At 37.5% G+C, this 17456-nt stretch overlaps 1 protein-coding gene across 4 annotated transcripts; it reads right to left on the bottom strand.

Moving 5' to 3' along the window:
* Nucleotides 1-670: 670 nt before the first annotated feature.
* On the bottom strand, nucleotides 671-17344 carry LOC141917665 (activated RNA polymerase II transcriptional coactivator p15-like). Of its 4 annotated transcripts, XM_074811043.1 has the most exons (6): nucleotides 15905-17191; nucleotides 15206-15278; nucleotides 13459-13578; nucleotides 7127-7235; nucleotides 4014-4124; nucleotides 671-2462 (listed from the first exon to the last, which is right to left on the bottom strand). In XM_074811043.1, exons 1-5 carry the CDS (start codon nucleotides 15913-15915, stop codon nucleotides 4045-4047), a joined length of 393 nt encoding a protein of 130 aa, XP_074667144.1. In that variant the 5' UTR covers nucleotides 15916-17191; the 3' UTR covers nucleotides 671-2462; nucleotides 4014-4044. The 4 variants fall into 4 exon arrangements, with proteins under 4 accessions (XP_074667144.1, XP_074667146.1, XP_074667143.1 ...); XM_074811045.1 differs by lacking the exons at nucleotides 671-2462; nucleotides 15905-17191 and adding an exon at nucleotides 17210-17344 and having other exon boundaries at nucleotides 3887-4124; XM_074811042.1 differs by lacking the exon at nucleotides 671-2462 and having other exon boundaries at nucleotides 3887-4124; nucleotides 15905-17190.
* Nucleotides 17345-17456: the final 112 nt, after the last annotated feature.

The raw sequence follows: 17456 nt of genomic DNA, 5'->3' as shown, positions 1-17456 counted from the left end.
ACGTTCCCTCCGCTCACAAGACAGCGCCATTTAAGCTTCCCTGATAAACCATCACTGAGCTAAGGAGCATCTCAGTTCTTCAGATAACTTACTATGTAAAAATGTGAAGACAAGAGCAGGGGACAATAAGCTTGATTCACAACAGGAAAAACATTGTCTATCAGATTGCTCTTCCATATGCAGTCACCAGAGCTAGTCAAAGGTGAATCCTAACAATAAGTGGATGGCAGTATATGGGAAACAGGACACGATGACCCTCCATCAACCCCAAACTGCATTTCTTCCCCCTTTGAGCCAAGGTAACTTCTGATTCTGTGGCTATAAGTTACTAAACTAATCAAAATTACTTGAAGATAGATCTGTTTGGTTCAAGGCTAGTTAATCCACTCCCTACAGATCAGTCACAGCAAGCATGTGAAAAACAAATATTCTTCCTAAAGAAGCCTACACTAATCTATGAACAGTGATAGAAAAAACCCTCACCCATTTATCTATCTAATCTATGGTTACATTTACTGTCAGATTGAAAAAACTCCACTCAAAAGATAATCACCCATTTTCTAAGTTACCAAGCACTTCTGTTGTGTTTTAAGCTAAATTTCTATTAAAAGTAACACTGTCAACAGAAGTCTTCATTTATTTCCAAGTGTTCAAATTGTTATTACACATATACCATTTAACTACTTTTTATTTTAACATTAAGATAATTACAGTTGAAGGGTGCATATTTTCAGTGACCTCTCTGAAGTAGATACCACCAGTACAAAACATGAAACATTCCACATGGTTAACAATATGATATTTGATTTACCAGAACCACAATCATCACTTTTTTGCTAACAAATCACATTAGTACATAACCGGGGCATTTCCTTTAACAGAAATATCAAACTTAGTACTGCATTTGTTTAACTTCAATATGAACATCTCTACATAAAAGCAACATTGTAGATGACAGTTTGATTTAGCACACACATGGTACTTTGGCAGCTTCAACTAATGTATTTTTTCCTCTTAATCTCAATAGTAGGTTTAATTTATAAAACATATTGCTAATATGCCCAGCATAAATACCAAGAATTAAATGCATCTTTCTTTTGCCCCTTCAACGGGAAAGGGAGCAGTGTTTATCTCATATTACACAGTCTTTTCATACATGCACAATTTTCTTCCATGGACATTTCAACATGTATCCTAACTACCATTTTGTCTGCAAAAAGATAAATTCAGATTCTTTTGAATAAAAAATTATTTTCAAATTACAAAGACTATAGCCATAAATAATCACATGACAAGTCACTACCAACTATTTATTTCAGAATAACATTGCATGTGCCAAATTTTTGTTAGTAACCAGAACATCAGTCATCTGAGGTGCAATGAATTCCCTCACAATTAAACAGGTTCCATTTTGAGTTCAGTTGTGAAACTGACTAGTTTATTAGTTATCTTTTTTGTAGGACAGTCATGCAGATGATAAGACTGGCTCAGGTAAAATATATGACATTTTAATCATTTTTTCAGGCAGAAATATAACTGGCAGATAGAAAACTATTTTTAAACACATAAGCTATGTAAAAATCAAACCGCTTCAAGTTTTCTCAAGTGAAATGGGATACACAGCTCCAGTAATTATAATCACAAATTCAGCAAGGGTGTTATCTATAAGAGGAACTAATAGTTCTTGTTCAAAGAAATTAGTAGTTGTTAACCATCTCTACCATCAGTTTCCACAAGAGAACTAATCACTATATTAAAACTTTTTCACTCACTCCCCCAAAATGAATGAATTTAATTCTCCACCTTCCTGAACACAATTGTTGTGCTCTGATACACAACTGCCATCCAATGACCTACTACCACAATAGTCTAAGTGAGGACAATGTTCCCTCTATTATGATAATCATGCACTTTAAAGTAGTCACATGAAAATTTTGAGGTAAAATGGGGGAAATCTGGTTGCAAAATTTCAGATTTAAAGGAAAAAATCATATATACATATCACAAATAAAAAAACACCTAGAATCTGTTGATAGTCATCTGAAGCGATTTACTTCATTCACTCATCTGAAAATTTTAGCAGATATTTCATATTTATTCTATTTAGTCCAAATACCCCTACATGCCATTAAGAGTCACTCAAAAAAGAACATTGCACCCAAAAATGCAGCTGCTACCAGAAATCATCTCTTCACTGTTTTATTCACCCTCAAGCAGTTCTTAAAAAACTCAGATTTCCTGAGCTATACAAAAACAGATCTTAACCTTATTTGAAATACATCAACAATGGATAATTTAAAAAAGCAGGTTGAGGTATTTGACATAATATTTAAATTAAATATATATTTATTTTGATCAAGTGACCCGTCCTCACTCTTCAATACCCATTTGCACTGAATTATAAACTTTGCAGCACAGGAACAGTCTGCGTATAGCACTTCAAACAGGACTTCCTTTCATGTCTGCAATATAAACAATTATATTAAGATATTCCAAAATTAAACAAATATTAAATCCTGTTTATGTATACAAAATTTTAAAAATACATTAAACAAATGGAAAAGTTACAGCTGAACCAGTAAATTGTACGTTCACTACATAGTCTTAAAATGTCAATTTTCATGAAGTTGTTTCATCGTCTTCAATTAACTGAATTAAGTCAGAAAATAGACTCTTCTTCAATTCTGCTAACATACATTTCTTCATTATAGTTATGTGTCAGCTAAGTTTGACCTTACACCATTAACTTCTGTACTGGCTTGCCCCTTATCTCTCCAAGTTCTACTCAAACATCATATTCTCTCTTTTTCATTCTATAGTTTGACACATATCAAGAAGCCCTTCAACTGGGGCAGCATCTAGACTAATAGAGCTTCCACTGGACAGAAGCTTCTCTTGCCAGTATAGTACACTGGTAGACAAGCAAAGTCTGCTAGAATCATGATCCACTATGTACCAGTGCACCATTGTAAGCACTAAGTATCTTCTGTACAAAAGAACACAGTTGTGTGCATGTAAGCCACACAAGGCAAGCCAAGTTAAATGGTTTGGGCAGGCAGTGTGGACAGGTCAGAAGCATGATTGCCAAACATTTTGGCTGAAGCAATTTTAACCCTGTTTGACTGTTTAACCTGTGTTACAGCCTAGTTAGAACATCACTGTTTACATAATACTCTTGAATGAACAGAAGCCCTAAAAAGACAGGTTAACTGTTCTTTTGTATAGACTAACTAGTCAGTACATGTTTAAGAATGAATTTAATGCGAAGCTTGAAAAGGGTACCTAAATAACCACTACATTTGGAGCTTTTAAATACTATCTTACTGAGGTATATGTCTTACTGTAAAAGTTTATGCATCACATTCTAAAATCTAGGGTCCATAAATAAAAGTTAATTGTATTTTCTAAGTCAAGCAAGCTATAGAAAAACAGGAAATAAGTGTGTGGCTTGTGTTCAAGTATTATTGTTTAGCATAACATCATGCAAATAATGCAAAAAAGTCGAATACTCAGGACTGTTTACATCTGAATAAATACAGTAAATTAGCGAATACAGTATTTTAAATTATCTACAAAGATATAGTTTACCAGGTATTCACTGTTTGTATCAAGTCTTAAAGCAGAAAGCTATTAGGGCAATACCAAAAAGTATGAAATAAAATGTCTCCATTCTATTTTTTTTTAAGAAACCTCCTCAGAAAACAAATTCATATTAATTGTTAACTGAAACTAAAACAAAGACTAAAGTTATTAGGTGGCCTTATCAGCAAACACCTTTAATCAAAAGGCCATAAACACCTATGCTTTACATATTATTTGATTTGTTTATTTTATATCATGAGGTGAAAGCAACACATTTCCTTTTAGTAAAGCATACACAAATAGCCTCACTCAGAATACACTTTAATGCACATAAAGTATTAATCTTACAAATAATTTTGCAATCCAAATACACAACAGCTTGGAAAACAATATTTTAGAAAACAAAAGCCAATGTAAAAAGACCACTTAACTAAAATGATAAAGGTTTCTGTATGGATCTATTTACAGTTTTCTTACTGCATCATCAATATCAGAAATCTGTTCCTTCAGCTGGTTCCATTGTTCTGGATTTAAAGAAATACCTGAAATGCATTAAAAATAAATACTGAGGACAAAAAGACGACTGTAGTGCAAGATCTTGCATAATTCCTGTCAAGACTGGTTTCATACACAAAGTCTATTTCACAACTGTTAATGCTTACACTACACCTCAAGTGTAACTATCATCTCAGTTACAAAGTTAAACTACTCATTTGGAACACTTCAGTTTAACTTTAGACCTTAGCTTATCTCCAGACAAGTTAAATTTAGAAAGAAAATGAGTGCAGTCTAAGAAATTCATTCACAAGTGTTAGGCTAAACACAGAAAGTGAATAACAGTTCTGGCCTTGATAAAAGGCAGCACAAAAGAAATGTAGGAAATCAGTCATATTCCTGTTGGCTCCCAAAAGCCGTACCTCTGTGGCCTGAACTTCTGTGCACTTTTGAATTACCATAACTGTGGGTTTTCCCCCCTCCCCCCCCCGCCTGTTTCTTAAAACACTGTGAATAACATACTTTAAGTTTTTGGAGAGACTATTCCACTCCCTAGCACTCACAAACCAACATGGAAGTTATTTTCTCACTTCAAGTTCACTATAGCTTCTAGTGACATCCAATCAATAATTATTCAGTGCCCCACAACCCACCTCCTCAGTTCTAAATTTTTACTTCCTCAAGTTCAAGTCCAGGCACATGTTTCCTTTGTGTTTTAATCTCATTCTTCCCCTAAAATCTCTATGCCAACTCTATACAAGTACAGACTCACAGGCCTACCTCTCACACCCTCTCCAGCAAGACTCTACTATTTACCCCCACTCTCCCCCCTTAGTGATCAGGCTTCCTTGTGAGAGACTGAAATGTCCTATGACTGCCTCAAAGCTTGCTTGTGTCTGTGCAAACCTCCAAGAGAAGCTGCTGCGGCCTGTGAATTGGTCTGAGGGATGTAGCCCAGAGAAGTGGGAGTGTATTGAAGGATGCACCCCCCCACTTCTTTGCGGTTGCATTGTCCGGACTCTTTAGACAAGCCTCAAAGGGGCAGACATGTGCTGAGTTGGCCCCATCCTGTAGCCATTTGTGGCTCTATTGTGTAGGCCAGATCCCATACATGCATGGCTAATGAACTGACAAGAGGCAAACCTTCCTGCCCTTGAAGCCAGATGCAACAAAACCTGTTGGACCAGGGGAAAAAAAACCCTAAAGGCGAGCAGATATGCTAATCAGCAGATACAATGAACTTAAAAAGGCAGCAGAAAATTTTGCTCACTGTGCATCTACCATCAAAGCCAGATCCGTGTGCACCCACCACCGAAGAACTGAAGACTGAGGACCAACGGGACACCGCTGGATCCACGGTGGTGACTATTCTTGCAGCCCTATCCTTCATCCTTGCTTTATTTCTGTCTTTTCCTTCCACTCTGTCCTATCGCTACCCCCTTCACTTTTTTAATAATAAAAACCTGTTTTCCATGTGCGGCGTTTGACCTCGTTTGTGTCTTAATTTCGCTCTTGGGATCGTATGGAAACCTCCCCTGACATTGGATCGGGACATTCCTTCATTGCTTTCTCCCTGTAGATGCACCAAGCAGTCCGCACAGAGCTATTCTAAACAGTTTTTCACCAGTCTTTAGAAGGCAAGTTTCTTTTGAACAGTTAGGCCAGGTGTGCTTATCATTATTAGGGAACCAAATCTCATCAAGATGCCCCTGAACAACACCTCAGATAAACTGCATGCAGTTTAGACCTGCTGTTGGAAACAATCTGACAGAACAATTCTAAACTGCTGGATTTATTCTCCCCCCCCATTTTATTACACAATTTCAACTGTTCATACTGTTTTTAGGATAGCTAGCTAAGGGGCTCATAAATGCATCAATGGAACATTAGACTCACATACTGTATCAGATTATTATTAATTGTAGCCTAATAAAATCCAGGTCCTTTTGACAAATTGATAAACATTGCTATCTGTCACTTGGAATACCATCAAGTTTCATTGTAGTTTACTACTCAAACTGCACATACTTTTGATTTCCACCTCAAAATACAGCAGTTTAAAGACCTTAGAAGTTGAAGTATTTTTTTTGTTAAGTAGCAGCAACACATCCAAACCAATAAGTTTTCTTGTACAGTACTGATATACCTGTTCATACAAACCTATTCTCAGTGGTTATTTAAGAGCTGTTGAAAACATTTCTCAAGCTTTCCAAACATCTATTTGCTCCTGGACACACTAGGAGAATATAACAAACCTGATTCTATATTAAACATCGTCAATCTCCAGGACAGGATGTTTTATACTTACCTCTTTCCTTGGCACAATATGAAGTGATTAAAAGTAAGCTTTTCTAACAGAAGCAACGTGAAATTAAGGAAAGCGCTACTACTGCAACTATCCTTACATCCCCATCTTGCAGGTGGCAAAGTTCTGAAAATGGTTCAGAGAAGGCATGCCGTAGAAGTAGGTATGGGAGTAACAATTAAAGGTATATTGGTTTATGCTCTGTTGCAGATTAGAAGCACAGTACCAAAACCTGAATGCTTGATGTATTTTCACCTGAACTAAAATCTTGAAATACTCTTTACAAAGTTAGTCACATTAAATAATTATTTTAATCTAAAATTTGATAGAAATTGAAGATCATGGTTTTAAAGAAATTAACATCTTATTACAAATAACTTAATTATTTTCAGTGACTTTTGAAATAAGAAATACAGTTGTAACAGAAGCAAGAAATGGAGTGAAGTTAATCAATGGGAAAATGTATGACTATGTATGTAACTCACATATTAAATTTGCTTGCATTTGATGCCTTGTTTTCCATAAATCATGGGACATGTATTTGGGAAAACAGACTCAGGCCAACAAAACCCCTTTGCTTTTGTTTATAATCTACAGATAAAACTAATAATTTGTTAAAACAAATTATAAAAAAGGAAAAAATATTACTCTAAAAATATTATGTAGTAACAGAGTACAGAAATCTGATACAAAGTTCTCCAAACTGCAATGTTTTAATACAAAAATAACAAAGCAGAACAATACCTTTTCTGCCAGGCTTCATTTCACCTTCTTGATCCATCCAATATTCTCTAATATCAATTAAGACTTTCCCTTTAAAGTCACGAACACTGACATACCTCATCTTGCCAATCTGTAAAAACACATATAAGACTATCTTTTAGATATTTTACCTATTACAGCATTCACTTTTCCCAGTAGTATCAAACTTGTACATGTGACACTGCAGCTTATTTTAGACACCAGAAAAACTCAATCAAGAGCTTAATCCACAGCAGTCAGTAGGCAAATAAGTAATGACAATATAAATGAATGACTTAAAAATCAGTTGAGCATTCAATGCTCAATACAAAAGTGGCTCTCCTAAAATAAAAATACCTATATTAACAAGCTTGCCCCTTACAAAACCCACTAACTTAGAGTTTTCCAAAAATCAAATTTTGCCTCTATTATAACCATCTTTGTTCACAGCAGTTGTAAACAAGCAGGGAAGAGGGAGCTCTACTCCCAGATCTAAACTTCAGTCCTTTCCATACAGACAGAGATCAAATTAGATATTCACATGAGAAGCACAATTTCTAGAGGGGACTTTTTTGTTTTCCTTCTTTTTTTAAACACAGTAAATACAGATGGAAATGAAAGTAAGCCACCAGCTAACTCTCTCATGCCTGCTCCCAAGTCCTCAGGGCACTTCACTGGAAGTGTGGTTAAAAGACTATCACACTGTACCAGATGTTCAAAAAAACCCAACAAAAAACAAATCCTTTAAGTTTGCCAGCATGTAGCGCAGTATGAAATGACTTCAGAATTTCATAATTTCACACCACAGTGGCTTAACTGAATTATGAGGGCTTCTTTTTTCTTAGGACACGAAAAAAAAATGGGGGTTGGGGGGAGAAAGACAACAGGCACACTGACAACTACGCATTACACTAAATATTTAGGCTTTATCAAATTTTTCTGAATTTGATAAAAAAATTATTCATTCCCATAAATTCAAAGTATAATGTGAATTTGAGAATCAGAAATTAGACAACAAAAACACAATCAAATACAATTCATGTAATAAATTCTTAGTATTCTGTATATACCTTCTGGATACACTTTATGAAGAAAGAACACATTATAAAGTAAGCAATTTTAAAAATAGACTATTCCTTCCTGATAAAATGTTAGCTTTAGTTTTCAGCTTCCTTAATTTATGCATCTTCCACTTGGACATAATTTAAGTAGGCCAAACACATCTTACTAGCATTAAGCCTGACCAGAAAGCACGAACAACTCCCCAATCAATTGAAATCATCCACAGATGTTTTAAGTCATAAAAGCTATTATTTCACAAAATATATATAAACAAGTACACCTTATGTTTGCTTAAAGTATTTTTTTTCTCATGCAGATTATGCTAAATTAACTCTAAAAAAATTATTTTTAAACAATTGGGACATCTTTAGATACCATAAGCCTGAAGCAGTCATTTTCTTACTTCAAAGCATCCTTTAAAAATGAAAAAGTTCATAAGATAGTATTTTGTGATTGATTTATTAAATATTTTCACTGTACTACAAATTTAACATTCAAAAATAAGGTATGATGTTATTGTAGCCAAGTTCGTTCAGACCAAATTTGGTACCATGCCCAAATCCATCAGCACTGCTGGCAAAGCATATTCTAAATAGCCTACACGAACAACATTTACCCTATAACGCTTCAGTGACTTTTAAGGTCACCTTTAAAACAGCTTCAAGTAGTAGTACTCCATAACATTTTTTTCCAGGTCTATCAAAGACTATTAGTGCATTGTCAAGTAATTCCAGGTTTGCTCTAAGAAATAAAAACTGATAGAATATAGCAGATAATAGCTGCAAATACAGTAAAAGGGTTTAAGATTTGACTATTAAAAGATAAGACTACATGTCTTAATTCAACTACAGTAAGGCGAGAGGTAATAATACAAAGTACTCAGTAAGTCTACCTTAAAATGTAAAGTTGCATATGAAAATGCTGAAATTAAGGTAGGCTTTATACCACTGCCTAGATTTCAGCTGAATGCTCACATTAAATTTCAAATGCTTAGTTGAACTCCATACAAAACAGTTGCCACTGCTAAAAACTTTAAAGAGGCTTCTAAAGTACAGTTTAAAAACCTCAACCAAAATCTAGATTTAAGTAAACTGATATTTCTTGAAGTTCAGTTATCTGCAATTCTGGCACTGAGTAACTTCTGAACAATTCTTTGTTCACACAGCAGCTGACAGTCACTGATCTAAAACACCTTTGTATCTCTAATCACATCAGTGTTCCAAGGACTGTATTGATTTATAGCAGGGTAGTTACTGCAGTTCAACCTACATAGACAAGTTCACATGCTTTTTATTAAATATCACAACTCCTTATGTATACTGTTCTACTGAATTAAATAAATCAGAAGACATTAAAATTATTTCCAGGTTTCCATTCTTAGAATAAAATACACTGAACCGTGTCTACATTTCTTTCACAGCTATGCAACCAACTTCCTATGAGTTTCAGCAACCACCTTCACCATTTTTCCTCCTATTTTCAGTTTGCCTTGACTAAACTGTACACACGCTGTGGAAGTACAAACAGCAAAAAAGCATCCTTCTTCACTGAAACTGTAATATTAGAAGCAGCACAATAAGCTAATATAAACTCCTAGAATAGAAAGTCCTGTAAACAGCTGAGACCTGCAACACAGCAAATTGGTTTAGCACATTAATTCTGAAACTTAGGTGTTCACCAATGTATTTTGCAATCACCTTCAAGAGCATCACAAACTTTTTAACTACTTTTTATCACAACTATTTATCTACTTTCAGGAGCCTATGATAGGTGAAAACATTACACTGGGAAACTGAAGAATTTACTTCTCACAAGTCAAAAAGCAAATTTAACCCAAACAAAAAAAAAGGGGGGGGGGAACGACACAGACACACCACCACACACACAACAGGCAAGCTACTTTTGAAATAACAATTTCTGTGAAATGCCTGATCACATCATGTGGTTCCACTCTGGATAGTCATTAATACTATATCCTGACAGCATTAACAGACCTTATCCAAATCAGGCATAGGTAGATGACAGGATTTGTCAAACTAACCAAAGCACATGATGGCTTGAGGCCACAGACAGAAGTATAACATATCAACGCTAAAGCCCTCAACATTAACGTGAATAATGCTTGTCCTTAGGGCCTCTAGTAATACATCACAAATGGAAGTAAGATAAATTTCTGCACCCAAATCCTTTAACAAATTCCAAAGTATACTAGGCTACCAATAAAACCTAAAAAAGCTAAGACATGTAAATAAACAAAACACACGTAGTCTCATACTGAATTAATTCCCTTCTACTTACAATTACTCTATTCACAATTAGTTTCAAGATCATTATGCCAACATTAGTTTCAAATAAAAAATAATAAAATTTAGATCTTGATGAAAACACTGAATCTTCTGAATACAGCAATCACAATGAGCTCAATATTAAGGGAAGCGGTATACTTTAAGGTATAGAACATCAAACCATTGAGTTTCACATCATTTACTGCCACTCCCACACACAATATGGGCACCATAGAACTTCTGACTATCCTATGAATGCTTTACAGCCTAATTTCCATCAATTGAAGCCACACTTGTAAGTTATACTGCAAAGTCACTTGCACAGAGATCATTCCCATGAGGAAGCAGAAAGGAGAGTTTCTAGTATTACTAATAGTCCTAGAACAAACAAAACCATACCTAAAAAATTAACACACAACTAGATCTTCTAGCATGCTCTCCTGGGTAGGAGGGAAGAGGGGAAGTACCCTCAAACCTACAGTGCTATTCCTACACTGAAACAGTTGCATCTTGGTTAACACACATAAGCTGATGAAGCATGAAAAGCCACCACAATGCTTAACATAACACAATAAGCAATCTAAAAAGTTTTTGTTGTTGAGTAATTCAAAGGCAGGCAGAGACTAAGGAACACTGAATGGTTTAGGTCAAGGTGATATTGAAGCATCTCTTCTGTATTATACTCAACACTATAAGAATCCTGCTCTTCGACTAATACCAGTCCTCTACTGTCTGTTTTTTACTAAAAAGTTTGAAGAACTCGGAGCACAAACTTTTGATTGTGCGCCATGGTTTGAGCCCAGAGGGCAACTGAGCACCAGGCAGCTGTTCGCTCACCCCTTCCCCCTCAAGAAGGGGAAGGAGAAAATAAAACAAAAGGCTCAGAAACCAGAGCAGGACAGGGAGGGAGGGATGACTCACCCATTATGGTCACAGGCAAAAGACTCATTAGGGGAAGAAAAAGAACATCAATTTAATTCAGACACTAACAACAACACTTAACAGAGTGGGATGGTGAGAAGTATAATCACATCTTAAAAACACCTTCCCCCCCATCCCTCCCTTCTTCCCAGGCTCAGCTTTGCTCTTGATATCCCTACCTCCTTCCCCACAGCAGCACTGGGGGGCAGGGGATGAGGGTTACAGTCAGTTCTACCGCTCCTTCCTCCTCGGGGGAAGAACTCCTGACACTCTTCCCCTGCTCCAGCACGGGGTCCCTCTCACAGGAGACAGTCGTCCACAAACTTTCTCCAACATGAGTCCTTCCCACAGGATGCAAACTCTTCTCAAGTTGCTCCAGTATGGGTCCCCCTCTAGTGTTGCAGTCCTCCCAGTGCTTAACTGCAACAGCAGGGGCTTCCCTCAGAGTCAGAATCTTCTTCAGGCACAGCCACCTGCTCCAGTGTGAGGTCCTCCATGGGCTGCAGGGGGGGGGGGTCTCTGCTCCAACACACCCTCCCCCCCACTTCCTCCTCCTTTCTTCCACTGAACTCCGTGTTTGCATAGGTGTCCTCCTCAACTCCTCCTCCCAGATTCCCCTTCTTAAATATGTTATCACAGAGGTGTGGTCACCACTGCCACTGGCTCAGCTTTGGCCAGAGGCAGGTCCGACTCGGAGCTGGGGGAGCTTCAAGAAGCTTCTCACAGGGGGCCACCACTGTAGCCCCCTCCCTCACTACCAAAAACCTCCACCACACACAAACCCAGCACAATTTGAAATGGGTGTTTTGGTTTGTTTTTTCTGTTGGTTTTCTTTTTCATCAGGAGAGCATTAAAATTTAACTGTTTTCCCCAAGGCTTGAATTTCTGAAACTATTACAAACATAGCATAAAACCTATATGTAGTTTGAGTTCTAACTGCAGTTCACCTCATTAGATGTAGAAGATATTAGCTCATTTTTCCTACACAGATCAAAGCATGCCTCAACAGAACTAAAAATATTATATTCTTCCTTTGATGGGGAAGTCCAGGCATTGATGCCCAGTGTCTTAAATTGAAACTCTCCCTTCAACTACACATGAAGAGGGAAGTGAGAATTCATACATTAAAAATAACTGTCCCGTATCACAGTATCAGTTAAGCAGGTCTTCTCTCCGGAAATATTTTTTTTTTTGCCGTATTACTTTGCACAGGTACAGCCCAAAACCATTCTTTTGCCTTATTCAGTGTTAGGACCATCTTATTAAGTACCTCTCCCATACCCTTTCACAGACTTAAGAATCAAAGTCTCTAAGAATTTAAGTTCCTTTCCTATCCCTTGCCCCTTTCAAGCCACCTAGTCCAACATTTAATAAGTCTTGATCCACATGCCTAAAACAGGTAATTCTGAGCTACGTGTATTCTTGCACAGCTTTCAGCACACTGCTACTGCCTCAGCTAACCCCAGGAACTGCAATACACTGAACTCACAAATGCTTCTTGCTACTGAAAAATGTACATTCATCCCATCTTAAAAATAAGGGCAATGTCAAAACCTGCAATATTTTTGGATGTTCAGTGAGAAAAACCTACATCATAAAGGAACAAGCAAAACTTATTCCAAGACACCGTCTTATATAACAGAAGCCAAGTTGCCCTTGACCTAGTTAAACAGGAATGAAGAGCCCATACTTTGGTTTCTAAGAACCTCTCCATGTCCTGGTCTAAAAAAAACCAACCCACCCAATTCCATGTCCTGATCTAATATTTACAGTATATTCATGGTAAGTGCTGTATTTACAGACAAAATGACTACCTAGAGAGTTACCACGGGCAAAGACATGAAGGTTAGAATCAATTGCCACAACTCAGATTCTTTTACTCTGCTGAAACCTGACAACGCTTTTTCTGAGCATCTCAACTGCATGCTAGCATTGTAAACCCCTTTGGCCAAGGCTTCAGAAGACCAAGCACCATGCTATCAAGATACTCAGATGTCCTCATAAAATTTATACTGAATATGATGTAAATGGTTACCTTAACCAGGCTCTAAAAGTTTTCAATTTTACCTGAAACATATTCTCGTCTCTGTTACCGCTTTGCTTCGAAGAAGCTGTACCTTTTGAACTTTCACCAGTCTTTTGTTTCTTTACAGGCTTTTCTGGAGCTGCTTGCTTTTTCCGCTTTGCCTTGGAGCAAGAATAAAAAAAAAGAAATGCATCAACCACAACTCATAAGTTACTAAGAAGTTCATGTTAGAGGTCACAAATTACTACTATGCAATACACATTTATCACCTTTTTTCTGTGAAGGCAGGAATCTAATACTGTATATTTAGACTGGAATTAAAAAAAAAGTCATCTTCAAGTGAGTCTATTTCTGTTCCCAGGGATGTTTACCAAAACACTTTAAAACCAAAGAGAATTTAATTAGATCAAAATACATTTCAGAAAGCCTACTCTTCTGCATAGTAATATTGTGAGTTCAGTAGTTTTAATTAAAATTTTGAAGTCTGATGGAAGTTGCACCTCCCTTTCCATCGATTGCAATGAAAAATGCAGGACCATTAACAACTCTAAAAAAGAAAAAACTAGATGAGATAAAGGAACTGGAAATCAAATCCAACAGAAAAGATTTGTTTTGTTAAATCAGAGTCCAATCTCTGTCCATCGTATGATAAACTAAACATGTTTTTAAAACATTCAGCTATCACCTGTAAAACAGATTATGAAGTTATTATTTCTAATGGTTATATAGTAATCATGTCTGCCCCAAGGAAAGAGTTAATACAGAGATACCAAAAACTAGTCTCACCCACTAGAACTATACTGTAGATAACCTCTTTTAAAGACAACCAGTTTCAACAGATACAGGAGGTTGTCATAAAAACAAAACAACAAACCAACACACCTTACTGCCCACTTAAGCAGACTGTTAGACTGCTTCTTTTCAGGAATACATTTCCTTAACAACAACCACCACCTGACCATTTTCTCTTATATTAAGATTTGACAAGACACCTAATTTGCTAAGTGCAACCATGTCACATTTGAACCAATTCAGTAAAGCAGACCAAGTCTCTTCGCATACTGTACTAAAAGACCCAATAGCTGCATTACCACCTAGCATTTCTTAAAAAGGTAAATTCACTGTTGTATTTGATTTTTGTTCGTAATGACTGGTACATCTATACAAACTTATAAATTAAATAACTATTAAAAATAAATGAGAAAACTGAATTTATGCATTTAAAGCAGTTAACATTAAAATTATCAACTCAAAGACATTCAGGTTAGCTCAGCTTCTAAGCAAGAAACTAGCAGCTGGTATTACAGTAAACGTAAGACTCTCAAACAGAAAAAAACCATGCAAACAAGGAGTGGCACATGGATGACAGGGCAAGTGGAGGTTTTTGTTTTGGACTTGCAAGTAATCCAGGTAACAAAATGAAGGGGAGCAGGGGTGTCCTCAAAATTAGTCCAAATTCTCACCACCAGGGGCAAGCTTATACAGAAACCTTCTATCACTTGCCACAAAGCAGCAAAGAACTCCAAGAAGCCTGGGGCTAGATATACCATACAGAAAATTCTGAAGAAAGCAAAATGCAATTTGAGAAAAAAGTTTACTGCAAAACAAAAAGCATCCACCCAAACCCTGATCTTGGGAGGGGTGATTTGTTGTTGTTTTAGAGTTTAAGTGTCTGATAAATTGTATGGAATGACATGCATTGTGTGACATAACGCTCACCTAATTCCTTAACTCCAGCCTGAAATATAAGAGTTAATACAGTAATTATAAACTGCATATAATGATCACCTTTTTGTCAACTTCACTATCTGAATCACTGACGGATGAGCTTGAAGACACAAGTTCCTTTGATTTAGGCATTCTAGGAAGAGAAAGAAAACATGAAAACACTATATAATGAATATGTCCCATTATGGCTAGAAAGCCATATTCAAACCTGTTTGTAAAGGCTCATCTTGTTCAAAACCCTCCAGAAGAGTTTCCTAAACTCTATCCCAGCCAAAACCAGGACACTGCCTTTTCATATAAGCTTTAATTCATGTTGTAGATGGGATCTCAAACACCCTTCCCTCATATCTCTTCCCCTTTTTGCTGCAACTGCCTTAAATGCAGTATTTTAGATTTCAAACTGTTTATGAAGGGACAATTTTTCACCAGTTTCATATACCCCCAGGTATGGTAGAAGCCATAATGTAAAAAATACAATACTGTCCTTCAATTAAATTCTCAATATTACATTCATAAATATAAACGATTAAGGCCACAGCATTATCTATATTCTTATATAGGCATTTCACCTAGTTGAATTTGCAAGCAACAGCTACATAATAGGCATACATGAAACTAAAGTTCCCATCAATAATACCTAAATCCGAAAAAAACATTTTAGTTACAGTGAACTACAGTATTGCAAGTAATATTTCTACTGCAGCTTTACCACATCAGTCACTAGAGCCTATTCATTTGTCAAGCAGACATGTAACTTGCCTTGAATGCATGCTGCCAGGTGTGCTTCTACATCTCACTAGTATGCAAACATGTGGTTAGATACAGCAGTTGAACATCCTGCCTGCTACTAGAAACACTTTGTAACAAATAAGTAGCTCATTTGTTCTTTTAAAGTAGAAATAAGCATCACAGTGAGAAACTGTATAAAATAAACTACAACTAGAAAAAGCTAATAAAACATTAGAGAAGCATATCTCAGGAAACAAAAAAGAATAGCAGTGTTTTTAAACTGGCAATGAAATAAACCATGCGCAAAGGAAAAAACGGAACCTGAATAATGTTAGTGGACGATTGTGGTTCTAAAGTTGTGTAAACACTGTCCTAATAGCTTGGAGCACAACTATGGAAACTGTAGCACTGAAAGCGTAACAGAGTATGGGAAGCACACAGAAGCCACGCTGCAGGATGGAAGGAGAGGACAGCTTGAACAGGACAACGCAAAAATAAGTACAATGATGACATGAAATCGGGAAGCCGAACAAGAAAAGTCTGATACGCGGGGGGCAGGGGCACCAGCAGAGGATAACCCCAGACTCCCCATCAGAATGAGGAAGTAACAATATGGAGGAAGTTGGGGGCGGAAACTGTAGGAAAAAACTGTAGGGTGCTCCTCGGGAAAGACTAACAAGCAGAGCATAAGGAAACACCGAAGCACCGGGAAAAGCGAGGGTAGAATAACATAGGCCAAGCGAAGACGACGTAAAGGAAAACAAGACAAGCGAGCACGAGTTCGGAACACGAGGTAGGCTGATTTCAGCCGCCATTTTCCACCCCTCTTCCTCTCTTCTACGGCTCGTGTTGCCTCCTCCAGGAGAAAGAAGCGAGGACCCAATAGGGGAGCGCGAGCAAGGACGCCCAGCTCCTCCCGGGGCAGGGGGGAAGCAAAAAGGGTGGAGGCTACCGGCGGCAAAGGAGAGAAAAAACAACACACACACAAAGAAAAAAAAGTCGAGGACCACCAGCGGGCAAGGTCAGATGCCAGCACAAGGGAAACATAGCCGGGCAGCTCCCCACGGCCATTTTCTCTGTTACTAAAATCCTCTTTGCACTCCCAACATGGCAGCAGCTCCTCCTCCCGCCTCAGGCCCACTCCACAGCGGGGCATTCCTCCCGCAAAGTACAGTGGGCACTCGATGAAAAAGGGAAGCCTTATCACACAGTTACCCATAGCGCCTCTCCTACACCAAGTCAGGAGGCGTTGAGCCTCCATCAACTATAGATATAAAACAAACAAAGAAACAGCAACCCCCCAACTACACAAAAGAAAAAAACCAGCATACTCACATCTTACTCTACACGCGACTCCTCTACACTAGGAGAGAAACAGAAATGACGCGTCGCAGAATCCCCGCCCTTGCTCTGCATCACGTGGGCGGGGGCGGGGGGGAGATTTTTAAAGGAGACGCGTCCTTTTGTTACTCGTTCTTATCTCCCCTGCCAGGGCAGCAGTAAAAGAAAAAAAAAAAAATGTCTTTCACAGAGTTAGTCCCTGCATCCACCACTTCATGCCAATCGAGGGAAGCCTTTGGGG

This window comes from Strix aluco, chromosome W (assembly GCF_031877795.1).
Source record: "Strix aluco isolate bStrAlu1 chromosome W, bStrAlu1.hap1, whole genome shotgun sequence".
Lineage (NCBI taxonomy): Eukaryota > Metazoa > Chordata > Aves > Strigiformes > Strigidae > Strix > Strix aluco.
This window is presented reverse-complemented; position numbering and strand designations above follow the sequence as displayed.

Bases quoted from the DNA above. Each gene is read 5' to 3' on its own strand.
- LOC141917665 (XM_074811044.1), bottom strand. The intron at 13,579-15,205 runs GTGATCATTATA...TCTTGCTCCAAG, and splicing joins ATAGTGAAGTTGACAAAAAG to GCAAAGCGGAAAAAGCAAGC. The intron at 6,509-7,126 runs GTATTGTTCTGC...AACCATTTTCAG, and splicing joins AATGAAGCCTGGCAGAAAAG to AACTTTGCCACCTGCAAGAT.